At 42.1% G+C, this 17,819-nt stretch overlaps 2 protein-coding genes across 2 annotated transcripts in view; both read right to left on the bottom strand.

Annotated features, from left to right (window-relative positions):
- Window positions 1-17,819, bottom strand: part of CLIC5 (chloride intracellular channel 5) — a 313,960-nt gene that overhangs the window by 273,417 nt on the left and 22,724 nt on the right. The gene's annotated exons all lie outside the window — the stretch shown is intronic.
- The window catches only part of PCNT (pericentrin), a 69,872-nt gene continuing 52,422 nt past the window's right edge, over window positions 370-17,819 (bottom strand). Inside the window, exons 11-16 of the mRNA XM_063115927.1 lie at window positions 11,962-12,126; window positions 8,568-8,806; window positions 8,222-8,310; window positions 7,148-7,289; window positions 2,239-2,345; window positions 370-781 (exon numbers count right to left, since the gene is read on the bottom strand). Coding sequence (XP_062971997.1) covers window positions 765-781; window positions 2,239-2,345; window positions 7,148-7,289; window positions 8,222-8,310; window positions 8,568-8,806; window positions 11,962-12,126 — 759 coding nt within the window. The 3' untranslated portion in view covers window positions 370-764. The remainder of the gene's footprint in view (window positions 782-2,238; window positions 2,346-7,147; window positions 7,290-8,221; window positions 8,311-8,567; window positions 8,807-11,961; window positions 12,127-17,819) is intronic.

Raw genomic sequence — 17,819 nt, 5'->3', positions numbered from 1 at the left:
AAATCCTGTAAATATACTGCTGATATATAACAGTGACCATAGCTGCACTGCAGATGCTCCCACCTGTATGCTGGCGTTAGCCATTGTGGTCACCAGCTTTCAAAACATGCTTATGAACTCCTACCCAGCCAAATAACTGGGTGATGTCCATTTTTGACCAGCAGGAAAGAGGCCAAGCACCCTCTTTCCCATACAGCAGCTCCTGTCCCAAATCAGAACCTAATCATTTTGGCAAGCATTCCAAAATAGTCCTGGACCACTGTTGAAGAACTGGAGAATACAAAAGGCCCTCAAAAAATAATATTCCTCCCTTTCTAAATGCAGGCAAAATAGCAATTATGAAGACAATAAGAAAGAAATAGACACAACTTCAATAGGTCAAATATGCTTTTAATAACTGTTTGTGAAATCCAATTAAATAATTTTAATAAAAAGAAGCAAACACACCGGCATTTAGCATTAATAATACAGTGATGCAGATTTTGTTTTTGCTGTAACCTTCCTTGTAATTCTAAATAAAAACTGTGAAGCATTATTTTCATACGGAATATCAAAACTATAACCACACTAAAATTCAGAAATATTCTGTATAAATATTCAACATAAAAACTACCACAGACACAGACCTTTTTATTCAACTAAACATCATGTTAAAATCCTGGACGTGCTGGTTTGTGCAAGACATTCGCTGGAGAACAAAGCAGTGCCGAGAGGGTTCTGTGGTTCAAATCCAAGATGTGTTCTCACTACATTTAAGATTTTTCTTATAGCCGAGATTGTCCTAAATTCATACAAATCCAAGTTAATATTGTCATCCTGCTAACATTTAATTTTTCAAATTAAAAGATTTATACAGGGAATGCAAGGGGGGGGGAACCCAGTAGCCTATTTTTTAAATGTTATATGAAGTTTGTTTTAAAATTAACATGGTTTAGAACGAAACCTGTATTAAATACAAACATGTTAAACGACTTACTACCATATAAAAGACCAAATGATATCTGACTTGAAATCAGGCCATATGACAGCAAGTAAGGTCAAATATTTATGGCTGTATCCAGAAGAATGTGACCAAATATAACCAAACCAAAGTTTCAAGGAATGGCGTCTTCCTGGTTTGATTCTGCTTCCTTCTGTGGTTCAGACTTCTGACAGCGTTTCCACGCTGAAAGGGTGAGGGAACCTATTAAAATGGTAGACTTCCACTGAGGCTAATGCCGGGATGGGTGGCTCTCTAAATGCTGTTGGACTGCAACTCCCACCATTGGCTATGTTAGTCAAGACGGATAAGAGTTGTCGTCCAGCAACATCTACAGGGCCACGCATTTCCCAGTGCCGGGCTAACGGATTCCAGAAAGCCCTAGGGGATTTTCCTGCTGCAATGGCTGGCGCTCCTGTTGATACACATTAGCTGTGGAATGCAGAGTGTGTGTATGTTGTGTGTGTGTGTGCATGTCTAGCTCCAGGCAACCAACCCAAAACCACATGCAGCCCTGAGGGTGATAGAGCTTGCCCATCCCTGTTCTATATTTTGAGGTGGGGGAAGACGACCTGGGGGAGGAGCTAGAAAGAAAGGAAGAGGAGTGGAAGAGAGAGGGGAGGAGCTAAAGACAGAAGGAGGAAGGGAAGTTTACGCTTTTCGGATGAAGGACTGCTGGCTGGAAATGGCCTGCACCTCACAAAGACTGGGAAGACGAATGGCCTGGAGCCGAGTCTTGTGCAAATGCACAGAACATACACATTCTCTGCATCCCACAGTGTGAGCACATTGTTCAGGAAATATATGAATTACAAAACAGGAAATCATTGGTTTAAACTGAACTTTTTCTTCGGCACTTAAAATCTCCTTGATTTAATGCCACACAACATTCAGCTGATACTTTCAAGATGCTTGCTTATGGACAAATAAGCTAGTACATTTATTTGGAAGTTGGGAATAAAATTTGAATAAGAGGAAGACTAGGTCAACTCTTCCAACTGTTAATATAATTAATTTCTAGTGACCACCAATTATTTCAAAAGACAAATCTTCCAATTTCAGTCTTAGTTATAAAAAGGCAATATTTTCAGTTTTCCTTTGAAAATATTTAAGGCAATCTTAGTTGATTTCTTTGACAGACCATAAACTGTCAAGGGAAAGAAACTGATTCCGCAGACATGTTCCCATGTGGGGATACTTTGCACGATTGAGGACAGAAAGCCAAATGCCTGTCTCATAATTTATCCAAACTATCTTACCTGGCATAAGAATTCCTAATCTCTGCTGAATAGCCTCCAAATGAGCAATATATTCAGTTAATGAATGTTCAGGATCTTTAGATGAAGCTTGCGAAGCAGAGCTAAACCTATAGGATATAAAAATAATTAAATCTTCCCATGTAATAAAATTCCCAGTCAGCTAACCAAGGACACTGACAGAAGAACAGGGGAATAATAGAATCTTTAGACATGTTCGCTGCAGGTTGTCAGGCAGAGAATGAAAAGCAAAGAGAGGTACCAAAGTGAAACTTCTCAGAGGTACCAAAGTGAAACTTGTTCATTTCAGAGATTGAGATTCCTCCAGCATGGACAATCATATAAAATGCAAATACTGCAAACAAACTCAGCCAGCTTACCAAAGTAGTGGCTACTAACCTTCTTAGCTTATAGGATCCTGCAAGGGAAGCCTCTTATATTTATTTTTTATTTATTTATTACATTTATATACCACCCCACAGCCGAAGCTCTCTGGGCGGTTTACAACAATTAAAAATAGTGAACATTAAAAGTATACAAAAATTTAAAAAACATAAAAACAGTATAAAAACAACAGTATCCATTTAGAAACAAAAATTCAGGGGTCCATTAAAAACAAACTTAACATTGTTAAATGCTGTTAAAATGCTGTTAAAATTCCTGGGAGAAGAGAAAAGTCTTGGCCTGGCGCCGAAAAGATAACAACGTCGGCGCCAGGCGAGCCTCATCGGGAAGATCATTCCACAGTCAGGGGGGCAACCACTGAGAAGGCCCTCTCCCTTGTTGCCATCCTCCGAGCTTCCCTCGGAGTAGGCACTCGGAGGAGGACCTTAAGATGTTGAGCGCAGTGTACAGGTAGGTTCATGTCGGGAGAGGCGTTCTATCAGGTATTGCGGTCCCAAGCCATGTAGGGCTTTATAGGTTAAAACCAGCACCTTGAATTGGGCTCGGAAACATATAGGCAGCCAATGCAAGCGGGCCAGAATCGGTGTTATATGCTCAAACCTCCCTGTTCCAGCTATCAATCTGGCCATCGCATTTTGCACAAGCTGCAGCTTCCGGACCGTCTTCAAAGGGCATTGCAGTAATCTAATTTGGAAGTTACCAGAGTATGGACAACTGAACCTAGGTTATCCCTGTCCAGATAGGGGCGTAGCCGGGCTACCAGCCGGAGTTGGTAGAAAGCACTCCGTGCCACCGAGGCCACCTGAGCCTCAAGTGACAAAGATGGTTCTAGGAGAACCCCCAAGCTACGAACCTGCTCCTTCAGGGGGAGTGCAACCCCATCCAGAACCGGTTGAACACCCCCCATCCGATCAGAGGAACCACCCACCAGCAGCATCTCAGTCTTGTCTGGATTGAGTTTCAGTTTATTAGCCCTCATCCAGTCCATTGTCGCAGCCAAGCACCGGTTCAGCACATCCACAGCCACACCTGATGAGCATGAAAAGGAGCAGTAGAGCTGCGTGTCATCAGCGTACTGATGACAGCGTACTCCAAAACTCTGGATGACCGCACCCAACGGTTTCATGTACATGTTAAACAGCATGGGGGACAAGACCGACCCCTGTGGAACCCCATACTGGAGAGTCCATGGGGCCGAGCAATGTCCCCCAAGCACCACCTTCTGGAGCCGTCCTGCTAAGTAGGAGTGGAACCACTGCAATGCAGTGCCCCCCACTCCCAACACAGCCAGATGTTCCAGAAGGATACCATGGTCGATGGTATCAAAAGCCGCTGAGAGGTCGAGGAGAATCAACGGAGTCACACTCCCCCTGTCTTTCTCCCGACATAGGTCATCATACAGGGCAACCAAGGCTGTTTCCGTGCCAAAGCCGGGCCTGAAACCCGACTGAAATGGATCCAGATAATCAGTCTCATCCAAGAGTGTCTGGAGCTGGCCCGCCACCACCCGCTCAAGGACCTTGCCCAGGAATGGAACATTTGCTACCGGCCTGTAGTTATTAAGATTTTCCGGGTCCAAGGAAGTTTTCTTCAGGAGTGGTCTCACTACCGCCTCTTTCAGACGGTCTGGGACCACTCCCTCTCGTAGAGAGGCATTAATCACCTCCTTGGCCCAGCCAGCTGTTCCATCCCTGCTAGCTTTTATTAGCCAAGAGGGGCAAGGATCCAGTACAGAGGTGGTCGCGCGGACCTGTCCAAGCACCTTGTCCACATCCTTGAGCTGTACCAACTGAAACTCATCCAAGATTACAGGACAAGACTGTACTCTGGACACCTCACTAAATTCACCTGCTATAACACTGGAGTCTAAGTCCTGGCGGATGCAAAAGATTTTGTTCTGGAAGTGCCTAGCAAATTCATTACAGCAGGCCTCAGATGATTCTACCATGTCCTTGGGGCCAGCATGTAATAGCCCCCGGACAACTCTAAAAAGCTCCGCTGGGCAGCAAATTGAAGATTTAATAGTGGCAGCAAAGTGTTGTTTTTTTGCTGCCCTCAGTGCCCCTAAATATGCCTTACTATAGGCACTTACCAATATTTGATTGCATCCACCAGGAGTTCGTCTCCACCTGCCCTCAAGCCGTCTCCTATTTTGTTTCATCGCTCTCAGCTCTGGGGTATACCACGGAGCCGTACGAGCTCTACTCAGAAGAGGGCGCTCGGGAGCAATCCTGTCAACCGCCCGGGTCATTTCTGCATTCCACAGATCAACCAGGGTTTCGACAGGAGAGCCAGCCCTATCAGCCGGAAAACTCCCCAGAGCCCTTTGGAAACCATCCGGATCCATTAGTCTCCAGGGGCAGACCATCTTAATGGGACCCCCGCCCTTGCAGAGGGGAAAAGCCACTGTAAGTCTAAACCTCAGCAAGCAGTGATCCAACCATGACAAAGGGACTGATGTAAGGTCCCCCACTTCCAGATCACCATCTCCATGTCCAGTTGTGAAAACCAGGTCAAGAGTGTGCCCCGCTACATATGTTGGGACAGTCCCATGGTTGTCATGGAGACCATGAAATCCTGAGCCGCCCCGGATAAGGCACCCTTGGCATGAATGTTGACATCCCCCAGAACCAACAGTCTGGGGGATCTCAACAGTGCAGCCAAGACCACCTCCGTCAGCTCACCTAGGGAGTCTGTTGAGCAGCAGGGTGGGCGGTATACCAACAGAATCCCTAATCTGTCCCGCTGACCCAACACAAGGTGCAAACACTCCAGACCAGTAGTCACATGGACAGGGAGCCTGCAGAGGGAGATAGAATTCCTATAGACCACAGCAGCCACCCCCCTCCCCGGCCCTCAGGTCTACCCTGATGCTGAACCAGGTACCCCGGTGGGCATAGCTGGGAGAGACTAACTCCTCCCTGCTCTCCCACCCAGGTCTCGGTTATACATGCCAGATCGGCTGTCTCATCCACAATTAAGTCGTGGATGAGGGAGGTCTTATTATGCACCGATCTGGCATTTAAAAGCATTGAGCGATTTCATTAACTTTTGCATATTTTGGTTACTGCAATACCTTGCCTTTTCCAGAACTAGATATTCATAAGGCCTATTTTCACACACACACATGCTACTCAGATTTATATATGTTCTGGCACGTGTATTTGTTGTTTTTGTTTTGGCAAGGTCCATGAATTGGTGGTGATACAGCAGCATCCTATGTTGTCTATAGATGTGAGAAACTAGAATTGAAACTAGAATTTGATGTGTGTGTGTGTATCATATATATTATATCTTTTTACATGCTAGACCATTTGTATAAACTAGAACATTGAAGAAGACCTTAGGTCGAAACACATTTGGTCATTTCTGGTACTGATTATTCTTGGTATTGCAGGATCTTATTGCAGAACTGCATTGTATTTTGCTTGTATTGTCTTCAGATGTATGTCTTCGAATGTATTGATGAAATAATATTATCAGATTTTGGACTGTGCAATGGGCAGGAGACAGGAGTCACAGGGGATGAGTGAGACTCCTGCCTAAAGCTGTGCTCAGCTCTAGAATGTTCCTCTGAAGTTCTGAGGTCTACTGAGGCATGGTAATAAAAATATAGGCCTGGAGTTTTCTGCTGGGAAAGGATATCCTTGAGAGGAGTTATTTAATTTCTCCAGTTAAATTTCATTTCCTAGTTAGGATTCATTTCATTTTCCATCTCAAAATCATCCTGGGGCAGTCTTCACGGCACCAGATTAGCACCGCCTTCCTCTTCAACCCTATGTTTTCCCTCTCCCAGGGTAATCCCAATGCCTAGGAGGGATCACTGAGTGGCCATTCGGATCCCAGAGCCATCGCCGTGGTCTTCCTGGTGGAAGGTTTCACCAGGCTCTGCCCCTGGGTTGACCCCGGATTGGCTGCAAAGCGACATTACGCAGCAGAAGCTCTGTGTTGATGTCACTCCCTTTGAACAAGTCAGGGTAAATCCCCGACTTTTTCATATCGCAGCATTGCGGGCTGTGGCTCATGTCATCTAACCGACGTGGCACAGATCCACAGCGACTGTGGGGCTTTAGATGGCTCTCTTGAATAGGGTGGATGATAGCATGTTTCTAGTACGAAATTGGTTTTGGAACCGAAATTGGCATTGTCACCCACAGTTTTTTTGTGGAGCAGTCTGCCCCTTTTAGGTTTTTACAGTCTGCTTAACACTAATAAACACTAACAAATAAATAAATTTTAGTTGACTAACAGACTAAATTAAAAGAAAATGAAGTTGAGCAATAATTAGAAGATGGTGCAGTTTTTACAATGGTTTGTATTGCTCATTCAGATACAGATTGCACAAAAACAGAAACAGAAAGCACTATTTAGATGTTGAAACAGAACTTTGTTAGAATGGCAGGTGAGTACGTTTACAGATTATTCAAACTGTAAATACAATGTTTATTTATATATTCAAATAAGAAACATTCATGCATGTGTGTACGAAAGCAAGTTTTACACTAACCTATTATGCAAGTGATGTGGTGATTTAGGTGAGTAGTTCACAAGTCTCACGTTGTTGCTTCTATTGTAGTATCCAGCTTCTTGAGTAACATAACCTGGGAATGGCTTTTGCTGCTTTAGTATCTCTGCTCTAGCTCCGGGATCTAAATTGAACAATATATACTGTTTCATTTATTATGAGAGCCTACTTGAGATTCATAATAACAAATAAACAAATCAAAATGATGATTAATTAAGATAATTCCATTGTGCAGGAAAGAATATGTATACTGAAAAATAACAGAGCATTAATATATGATGCCACTCAGGTGGAATTTTTGTCTTATTTTCTTAACAATGGAATGGAAACAGTGTTTATGGTTTTTATGAACGCTACTTACACTGTTTAATAATTTGAAATTTAATTTAGGTTATGTTTATTAGAAATATCAGTTCTATTTATTAGAAATATAATTTCAGCTAACAAGCATGTGAAAAAACAAAGAAAATATTTTAAGGTTTTAATAAATATGCGAACAGGGAAAAATGCAGACAGATATAAACTTAAAGATATTGTATGTGGCAGTCATTTGCAGACCTTGCTCATTTCATACAACTCAAAATCAAGTTACTAGAATTGAAATAAGACTATAAATAGGACCAAAACATCCCACTATCTCACATTATTTCATTCAGACAAGATGGCAGAAGAAATGCAAAGTTACAAATAATATGCACCCAAATGTGTTCCACAACTAAAATATTCAAAAACACATAATGTCTGCATTTCAGAAGTAATAACTCTATAATAAAATGTCCTAAACTGAAAGACAACTACGGTATGTATCCAGAGCCAAGGTACTTTCCTGGATTTGAATGGCTCCTCCTTCCACAAGAGAGCAGAACCAGTTCTCTTAGCAATTGTATGTTTTTGATTATTATTTTTTGGTACAATACAATATCATGCTATTTATTCAGACGTAAAGAAGCAACAGGAGTACAAGTATATCTACTACTTCAGTTTGTTTACTTGTACATAAAGAAAAATTATTAAGAAATCTTAACAAATCCAAAGGATTCCTTTAGAAGTTCTCACATGACTTGTTTGCAATGGTAGGCGAAATGGCTTCAGGCGGCATCTCTTTCCTCCCTACTTTGTGCCATTTTTTCATCAGAAACTTTAACCTGGGGTGGGAGAAACACAGATTAATATGCAAAGTAGTTTTAATATCATACAACATGACAGTGAATCCAGTTAATACAAGCTCAAATAAGAGCTGCCCAACAGGTATCTCTAAGGATCGCATATGTCACCCCCACTTCCAAGGTTAATACATTTAGAAAAAAACTACCCCCTTAAGAGACGATCAATAATCTATTCTGAAAGCAGAAATCATTTGCTGATGTAAACACTCTGAAGAAAAGCATTAAGATTTGCTTACCTTGATATAGCAGTGACTGCTCTGACTGCTGATCTGAACTTGGTAAAAGAACGGCTCCGTGAGTTGGACATATTCTGATCAGTAGGAGAAGGATAAATGCCCATGCGTGCTATCAGGGACAACGTCGCTTGCTCACATTCTTGGAATCCACCCAGAAGTAACAGAAGGTATTTTTTCTGATAAATCAAAGCTTTCCTAAAGCTCTCAGCTCTCAAATATTTTCTATATAACTTTTGCATCTGAATAAACAAAAAACAGAGCATTTTGCTTACACGGAATTACAAAACCAATTACAAAAAACTATTTACTTACTTCAAAAATTATTTCTTGCAATTTGAAAGGTTTTTTACACTGGGGGAAAAAAAGATTGTTTAATGTCCAGGATAAATTTGCCCTGAAGGGGCTGCAGCTGGACACTAGCCTAAACTAGTAAAAAATGCTTTGCGTCACAGATGCTGTCTGGGAATGCTATCCAATGGGATGCTTAAACCCTCGTAGTTTCTTTTCCGCCCTGCCAATTCCGTTGCACAAGTGGCCTGCACTGCAATGGTGATTTGGCACTTCTGGGGAATCTGAAATGAGTGGAAATGTTCATTTCTGGAACAGGCCAAAGCAGCGGAACTCACATAAGCAGCAGGACCCATTTGTAGTAGAGCAGCTTAGCATCAAAACCATGCACGTTGTGATACAAGTGTGAAATTTTCGGTATGGTGGTATTTATTAACATGTTGATTAAAATTAGATATAGGGGTATCTCAAGTTAACTGATTTATAGGATTAATGCCATAACTTCTGAAATATGATTGGTGTCACCTAATTCACCTTCGAATAAAGTTATACCACTGAATCTATGTCTCTGTGATCCTGTCTTACAGTCAGGAAGTTAGGATCTTTCAGACACAATGATTCCAGGGTGAAGGATCTACAGCTACAGCATTTCCAGTTCTGTCTGGGGGGAGCAGTGGACCCTTGCTTGCTACTCATTGATGTTTATTTCTAGAATTTATATCCTGGTTTCAATTTAAGTGAATGCATTTCTCAAAATGGCACACATAGTAAAAATACAACAATAAAAATCAAATAATAATACAATTTATTTATTATTTTTCTAATCCACCCAATGACTAAACAGTATAAAATAATAAACCAGATAAAACTGTATAAAAGCAACACATAAAAAACACCAGAGTGTGTCTGTCTGTCTCTTTCTCTCATGCACACACACAGCCAGAATTCTGTGTAATTCAAATAAAAAGGTCCTGACCTGACACCTAAAACTTAACAACGAAGGTAAGATACAGACTTCTCTGGGGACGGTGTTTCATAAACAGTGTCATCACTGAAAAGACCTTCTCTCCCATTCCCACCTGCCTCACTTCTGAAGATAGGTGGGAGCATCCAGAACAGAATTTCAGATAAAGGTTCTGAATGTTACTAGGCCATGGGTGTGGGTGCACTTCCCCCTTAAGAGGCGAGTTTTCAACTTTGAGGTGCTTATTGAATCCAGCCCCTTACTTTGGATACCCAGGGCAGTATCCAGTGGGGCACGTAAGCTCTCGCAATTCCTTTTTACCCTGCCTATTCCCTTCCACAAGCAATAGGTCCCACCAATTTAACTGCACAAGCAGGTCCCACCGGTTACGCGATGGAGATTTATGCAATAGTAGAGCGGCTTAATGCCAGTATCTGGCCAAATCATGCACATACAAGTGTGAAATTTGGTATGCTGGTATTTATTACCATGTAGATTAAAATTAGATATAGGGGTATCTCAGGAAATCATTGTAATGACCACCATATTAGAAAATGGTGCCCAAAATCCAGTTTTCTCACAATAACTCTGTTATTTTTAATATCACAGAAAAGATGTCTCAGTACAAAATTGAAGAGCATAAAATTTGCTATGAAAATGCTCTTATCAATCTTTTCTAGGAGCAACCCTTATCGAGATATTAAGGTTTTATTCTTACCCATTGTTTGAGAAGTTAACAAGATGCACTAGTTCACCCTCATTTCAATCTTACACTTTGGGTTGCAGGCCTGAAACTTTCAGAAGTCATATTTTACACCTTTTAAACAAGAATATGTATTGGTGGGGAGTTAGTGAAAATAATGTGAAGTTTCCTTAAGAGGCTGCTTTTTACTTAAAATTGATCCCAGGTATTCTTATTTTTAACCTTTCTTTTTTGTTTCAGATTAGATCACAGAATCATAGAATAACAGGGTTGGAAGGGGCCTATAAAGCCATCGAGTCCAACCCCCTGCTCAATGCAGGAATCCACCTTGAAGCGCATCCCTGACAGATGGCTGTCCAGCTGCCCCCTGAACCTCTCTAGGTAACTGGTTCTATTGTTGTACTGCTCTAACAGTCAGGAAGTTTTTCCTGATGTCCAGCCAGAATCTGGCTTCCTATAACTTGAGCCCATTATTCCGTGCCCTGCACCCTGGGATAATCGGGAAGCGATCCTGGCCCTCCTCTGTGTGACAACCTTTCAAGTATTTGAAGAGTGTTATCATGTCTCCCCCTCAATCTTCTCTTCTCAAGGCTAAACATGCCCAGTTCTTTCAGTCTCTCCTCATAGCGCTGTTTCCAGACCCCTGATCACCAGTGTTGCCCTCCTCTGAACGCGCTCCAGCTTGTCTGCAATACTCAAGATCAGGCCATCCTTGCTACTAATCCAACTTTATCACCAAGTACTTTCAAATTGCTTTCTATTGGGAACATCAATTGCCTCCAAGTGTCAACAAACATAGCTTTTAAGGTGTCCTGCTGAGAGGCAAATCCAGCTTTTAGCATTGCAAATTGGGCTGTAAATTCTGCCTTAAGGACAGCACTTGTGTCCCTAGGGGTTCCATTGTTAGCTGCTGATTCCTCTGATGCCTTCATGCCTTCTCTGAAGCTTGACACCACCCGAGGGATCTTTCAAAGAGTTCTTTTCCAGACCTCCTTGACTTGCTGATATTCCCCTGCAAACAGGCTTTTTATGGTGCCTTTTCTTTGAGCTGGGGTATATTCTAAATCCACATCTCAGAGAGCCCTGGAGGAGATCAAGTTTTATGCAGCCATCTCGTTCAGTCCCAGGCCACGCCCCCATCTTTGTGGGCTTCAGAGGAAGCACTCCTAGGGTACCACATACTCCTGAGGTTCAGCTCAGGAGCACTTGCAGAAGTGCCGAGCAGCCACCTGGGCTTTGTAGTGCACATTTTTATCACTGATTAGTATTGTTATTATTGCTTAGTTTTATTGTTATATTTTATTGTTTTTGTTTGTACAATATTGATGGTTCATCGCTTTGAAACATTGTGGAAAACGGCATATAAATCTGATTAATAAATAAATAATAAATAACACTGTTGATATGGATGAAGGTTGAAATAGTCATGTAAAATTTACCTTTAGATTGGGAGATGCCATAGTTGATTTGCTTGCCAACACAAAATTCGTTTTTGTTGCATCATTCTCTGTTGCTTTAAAACCATTCTGCAAAATAGATTTCTCCTCCTGACAAGCAATCCTGTCAGATTCTTTCATGGAGTTAATAATGCACGTAGGGATGACCTAAGAATGACATTTAAGAATGATTGGTTAAAAACCCTCCATATTCTAACATTTTCATTCAATAATGTTCAAGTATATTTAAAAAATGAAATCCTATTGTTGCTGTAAAACCCACTAGAAGGTGAATTTAAAGAATTTCAGTGTGTGCTGGAAAGTTTATTTAAAAACCTACATAGCTTTTAAATGTCTGATTATTCACATGTTTTTTCTGATCTTGCCTTCAGACCCAAGGGCTCTCAATTGCTTTCCTCAATTTGTATAGGAGATTGAGGTTATGATCTGGCTTTAGTGGCCACAGTGCAGACAATAGTTTGCACTATAGCTGATAAAACAAGTAACTGTACTTGTCAAGTGTTACACATGTTTCCTGATCTTCCATTGCTTTAAAGTCTTTTGTCACTCAAACTGTTAAGCAAGGCCTAACCTACACCTGCAGTCCTTCTGGGGCGGGGCGGGGCGGATCTCAGGCTTTCCAGCTTCCGGGATCATCCCCCAGGGTCCAAACGCCAGCCCGTCGTCTCGGAACTGAAGAAGGAAGTTCCAGCATGGCGTGTTTTGTTTTTTAATGAGAGGAGACGTTGCACAACGATCCTGCGCCAAATGTAAGTATTTTTTATAAAGAAAACGCTGCAAACCGCTGAGAGCCATCCCAGGGATGGTGAAAATGCTCCCACCCCCCCCTCCCGATCCACACAGACTCCCCCAGCAGAGCTCCATGCCCAGTTACTCGCGGGGAGGAGGGAGGACCCAGGAGCAAGAGGCACACCACCCATGGGTCTGGGTGTTGTCGGGATAAGTGTAGTGCCATTTATTTATTTATTTATTACATTTATATACCGCCCCATAGCCAAAGCTCTCTGGGTGGTTTACAAAAGGTTTATCCCGGGACAACTGAGAGGTCATCCCTGGTTGACCCCGGGATCACCTGTATGTCATTTGGATGCAGAGGACGATCTCGACCCAACCCCGGGATAACTAGCTGGTGTAGACACAGCCCAAGTCTGTGATGCTCTTCCAGATTCTTCCATGGGTAGATAAGCAATGCATAGGATGTACAGTGCTTTTAAAAGCCTATCTCTATCCCCTTGGCTGTGCCACCCAAGAGAACATAAAAAAGCGCCAGTGCTTCTTTGGGGTGGAGGTTAAGTCCTCATATCTGCACAATTGTCCTCAAAAGGAGTGATTCGATTATGTAGTGATTTGATTATTGGAGTTCTCATAGAATTGGACAGTTAGCAACCTCCATAAGTAACAAATAAGCAAAAAACATCAGGAGTATGAAAAACGTAACATTGGTATTCACTGTCTAGCATGTGGAGGCATGTAACTATGGGTTAACCCCTTCTACGGCTTAGAAGGCAGGAACCAGGTGACTTGATTTTTTTCCACTAACCACTCCCCATATAGGCCCCTCCTCAGTTCTGTTCTGTTGTCATGCTTATAGTAGGTAACATGTAGTTGTCACAGGAGAAGGCAGAGTAATTGTGGGAAGAAAACTCCTAAGAGTGAAAAGTGGGGCATATACTTTACTTAGGCCCAACCTACGCCTACAGGCCTTTTGCAAGGGAGGACGGGTGGTTGTGCGCTTTCCCTGCTTCTGCGATCGCCGCTCACAGGGCAATGACAGGAGTGCCCCTGCGGGAGGATGTGTGCCCCCTGACGGTGCTTCTGCATGTGGATTAACCCTAATCTCTTCCCACCAGAAGAGGGAGACTTCTCCCTAGGCAAAACTATGCAGACTAAGCAAGACAATTGTTGTTTCAAGGAGAACAGAAAGCCTTTTCCCAAAACTTCAGAGAGGCTAGTTCTGAGGTGGCTTCAGACGCGGTGCGAGCCGGCCCAACTTTCTCTCGCCTTTCTTCCACTCCGTGCGTTTTAGCCTGCGGCGGACCCTAGGGTCAGTTAGCCTGTCGGTGCCCTCTCCTTCGGAAGAATGTTGGCTTCTCACTGCCTCTGTATGATTTGCCCTCGACAAGATAAGCTCCGGAGAGAGTTCACCACCAGCTGGTGAAGAGCCCGTGAGAGCTTTCTCCCCCACTGTTACAGGCTGGCCTGTGTCTGGCACCGACTCCTCTACTTCAGAGCCTGATTCTGATTGATTACCTGAAACACTTTCTTCCAAAACAGGGGGAGCAGGGCTAGACATGACACTGCCATTTGTTGGTTGCATAACTATTGACCCCCAAGTCAATACTTGGTAGAAGCACTTTTGGCAGCAATTACAGTTGTGAGCCTTTTTGGGTAAGTCAGCTTTGTGGATCGGAACCTGAAATATTTGCCCATTCTTCTTGGCAAAATTGCTCAAGATCCGTCAAGTTGGATGGGGACTGTTGGTGAACAGCAATTTTCAAGTCTTGCCACAGATCTTAATTAGATTGAGGCCTGGGCTTTGACTGGGCCATTCTAAGTCATTCAGGTTCTTGTTTTTAAACTATTCCAGTGTAACTTTGGCCATGTACTTAGGATCATTGTTCTGCTGGATGGTGAACTTCCGCCACAGTCCCAGATCCCTTGCAGACTGAAACAGGTAGTGTTGGAAGGGGCCTATAAGGCCATCGAGTCCAACCCCTGCTAAATGCAGGAATCTACCTTAAAGCATCCTTGACAGATGGTTGTCCAGCTGCCTCTTGAAGGCCTCTAGTGTGGGAGAGCCCACGACCTCCCTAGGTAATTGGTTCCATTGGTGTACTGCTCTAACAGGAAGTTTTTCCTGATGGCCAGCTGGAATAGGGCTTCCTGTAACTTCAGCCCATTAGTCCGTGTCCTGCACTCTGGGATAATCGAGAATTGATCCCAGCCCTCCTCTGTGACAACTGCCAAGTATTTGAAGAGTCCTATCATGTCTCCACTCAATATTCTCTTATCCAGGCTAAACATGCCCAGCTTTTTCAGTTTCTCTTCATAGGGCTTTATTTCCAGACCCCTGATCATCCTTGTTGCCCTCCTCTGAACCGCTCCAGTTTGTCTGCATCCTTCTTGAAGTGTCATGCCCAGAACTGGACACAATACTCAAGATTAGGCCTAACCAGAGATGAATAGAGGGGAACCAGTACCTCACGTGATTTGGAAGCTATACTTCTATTCATGCAGCCCTAAATAGCATTTGCTGTTTTTGCAGCCCTGTTGGCTCATATTCAGCTTGTGATCTACAACAATTCCAAGATCTTTCTTGTTTGTAATATTGCTAAGCCAACTATCCCCCATCTTGTTCATTTGGTTTCTTTTTTCTAAATGTAGAACTCGGCATTTATCCCTGTTAAATTTCATTCTGTTGTTTTCAGCCCAGCACTCCAGCCTATCAAGTTCACTTTGAAATTTGTTTCTGTCTTCCAGGGTATTAGCTATCCCACCCAATTTTGTGTCATCTGCAAATTTGATAAGCGTTCCCTGCACCTCCTCATCCAAATCATTAATAAAAATGTTGAAGACTGATCCCTGCGGTACCCCACTCGTTGCCTCTCCCCAGTTTGAGAACGTTCCATTGATAAATACTCTTTGAGTCCGATTCTGTAGCCAACTGTGAATCCACCTAATAGTTGTTCCATCTAGCCCACTTTTAGCTAGTATGTTAATCAGAATGTCATGTGGTACTTTGTCAAAAGCTTTGCTGAAGTCAAGATATATGACGTCCACAGCATTCCCACACTCCACAAGGGAGGTTACCCGATCAAAAAATCAGATCACTGGGATCTCAGGGCAGCGTACAGATAAAATTATACAATATAAAACAATAAATATACACAGCTAAAACAAATTTAATCATTAATCGAGTTAAAACCAGTATATAATTTAAAAGCAGGAAAAACAATTAAAACAGTTAAAACAATGTGCGAGCTTGGTGAATTTAACCATTAAAGGCTTTGTTAAAAAGCCATATTTTTACTTGGTGCCGGAATAAAGTCAACGTTGGTAACAGTCGGGCCTCCACGGGGAGGGCATTCCACAGTTGGGGTGCCACAACAGAGAAAGCCCTCTCCCTTGTCCCACCATTGCGTATGTGTTGCATTGGTGGGATGCGGAGGAGGGCTCCTCCAACAGATCTCAAGTCTCGGGCAGGCATATTTACTTGCTCTCTCAAGTATCAAGGTCCCAAGCCGTTTAGGGCTTTAAACATCATTACCAACACCTTGAATTCCAACCGGAAACATATAGGCAGCCAGTGCAATTCCTTTAAGTGTTATGTGGTCTCTGTAAGATGTGCCCGCCAGCAGTCTTTTTTTTTTTTTTAATTTTTATTCATTTTCAACACTATATAAACATAGATATACATTACCAAAATATAACTGAAACAAAACACAATAAGAAAGAAAACATCAAATATCTGCTGCATACATATTGAATGATTGTTGAGTACAAATATCAAAAACTATTACATATACCTTATCATACTACAACATCTTCGTTCTTAACATAAAAGTGCACCCCCCACCTCGGGATCATTCTTGAGTCCAAAATCTAATCGTTTCTTCTGCTGGTGGTTTCCCACTTCCCTTAGTAAACACAAACACTAGGAACTGTTTCCAAATTCCTTCGAACTCATTTATTTTAGTTACGCCTTTTCTCCACTTAATATTACATGTCAGTTTATCATTAATGGCTATATCCCATACTTCTTTGTACCATTCCTCAATAGAATATTCCCCTTGGACCTTCCAGTTCCTAGCTACCATCAGTCGTGCTGCAACCAACAAATTCGATATCAGCTCTATAGTTCCTTTTCCACACTTTATATCTTCAAATAGTGACAGCAATGCTATTTTTGGTGTTTGTTCTATTTTCATTCCCACTATTTCTTCAATTTCTGAGAACACCATCTTCCATAATCTTTGTACATATTTGCATTGCCACCACATATGTAAATACGTTCCTTTTTCCCCACAACCTCTCCAACAATTTGCTGAATGTTGATCACTTATCTTATTCAATCTAACCGGGGTTAGGTACCACCTCCATAGGATTTTAAAATAATTCTCCTTTATTCTTACTGATAAACTTCTCAACACTCTTTGTTTCCATAGTCCCTCCCAGCTCTGTCGCCCTATTTGTATCTTCAAATCTGATTCCCAAACCATTTTCTCTGTATTCTCTCTAAACTCCTTCTCTAACAATATTTTATATATTTCACTCATTAATCCTTTTGAAACTATACTCCCTCCTTTCCCTTCCTCCTTACTTACTACTAATTCTTCAAACCTCGTCATCTTTCTGCACATTCTATTATCTTTAATCCACTTTTTATTCCATTGCTCTAATTGACCATATTCTAACCAAGATAGCTTCTTCTCCTTTAACAAATTTTCCATATCCTCTCTTGTTTTAATATCTCTTACCCAATCCTTTAATCTTATTTTATTTTTCTCTTTTAATATTTTACATAATCTACCCTTTAGATCCTCTGGGAAATTCTTTAACATTATTATCGGTGCTAAGGGAGAGTTGCTCGGAAGCAGCTTCCCTTTAAATTTACTCCAAATTTCCCATTGAGTCCTCAGGAGTGGATTATCTATACTTCCAACCCACTTTCTTCCTCCGTCTTTAAAAAAAACATTCTCCAAATTCATCTCTACCTTATTTATGGTTTTTTCTTCCATCCAATATAAATCTCCTACTCCCATAATTGCTTCTACAACATGTCTTAATCTATTTGCTACGTAGTATAATTTTATGTTTGGGAGACCCATTCCCCCCTTTTT

The sequence above is a fragment of the Elgaria multicarinata genome, chromosome 2 (genome assembly GCF_023053635.1).
Source record: "Elgaria multicarinata webbii isolate HBS135686 ecotype San Diego chromosome 2, rElgMul1.1.pri, whole genome shotgun sequence".
Lineage (NCBI taxonomy): Eukaryota > Metazoa > Chordata > Lepidosauria > Squamata > Anguidae > Elgaria > Elgaria multicarinata.
Note: the sequence above shows the minus strand (reverse complement) of the source record. Positions and strands in the feature narration are given on the sequence as shown.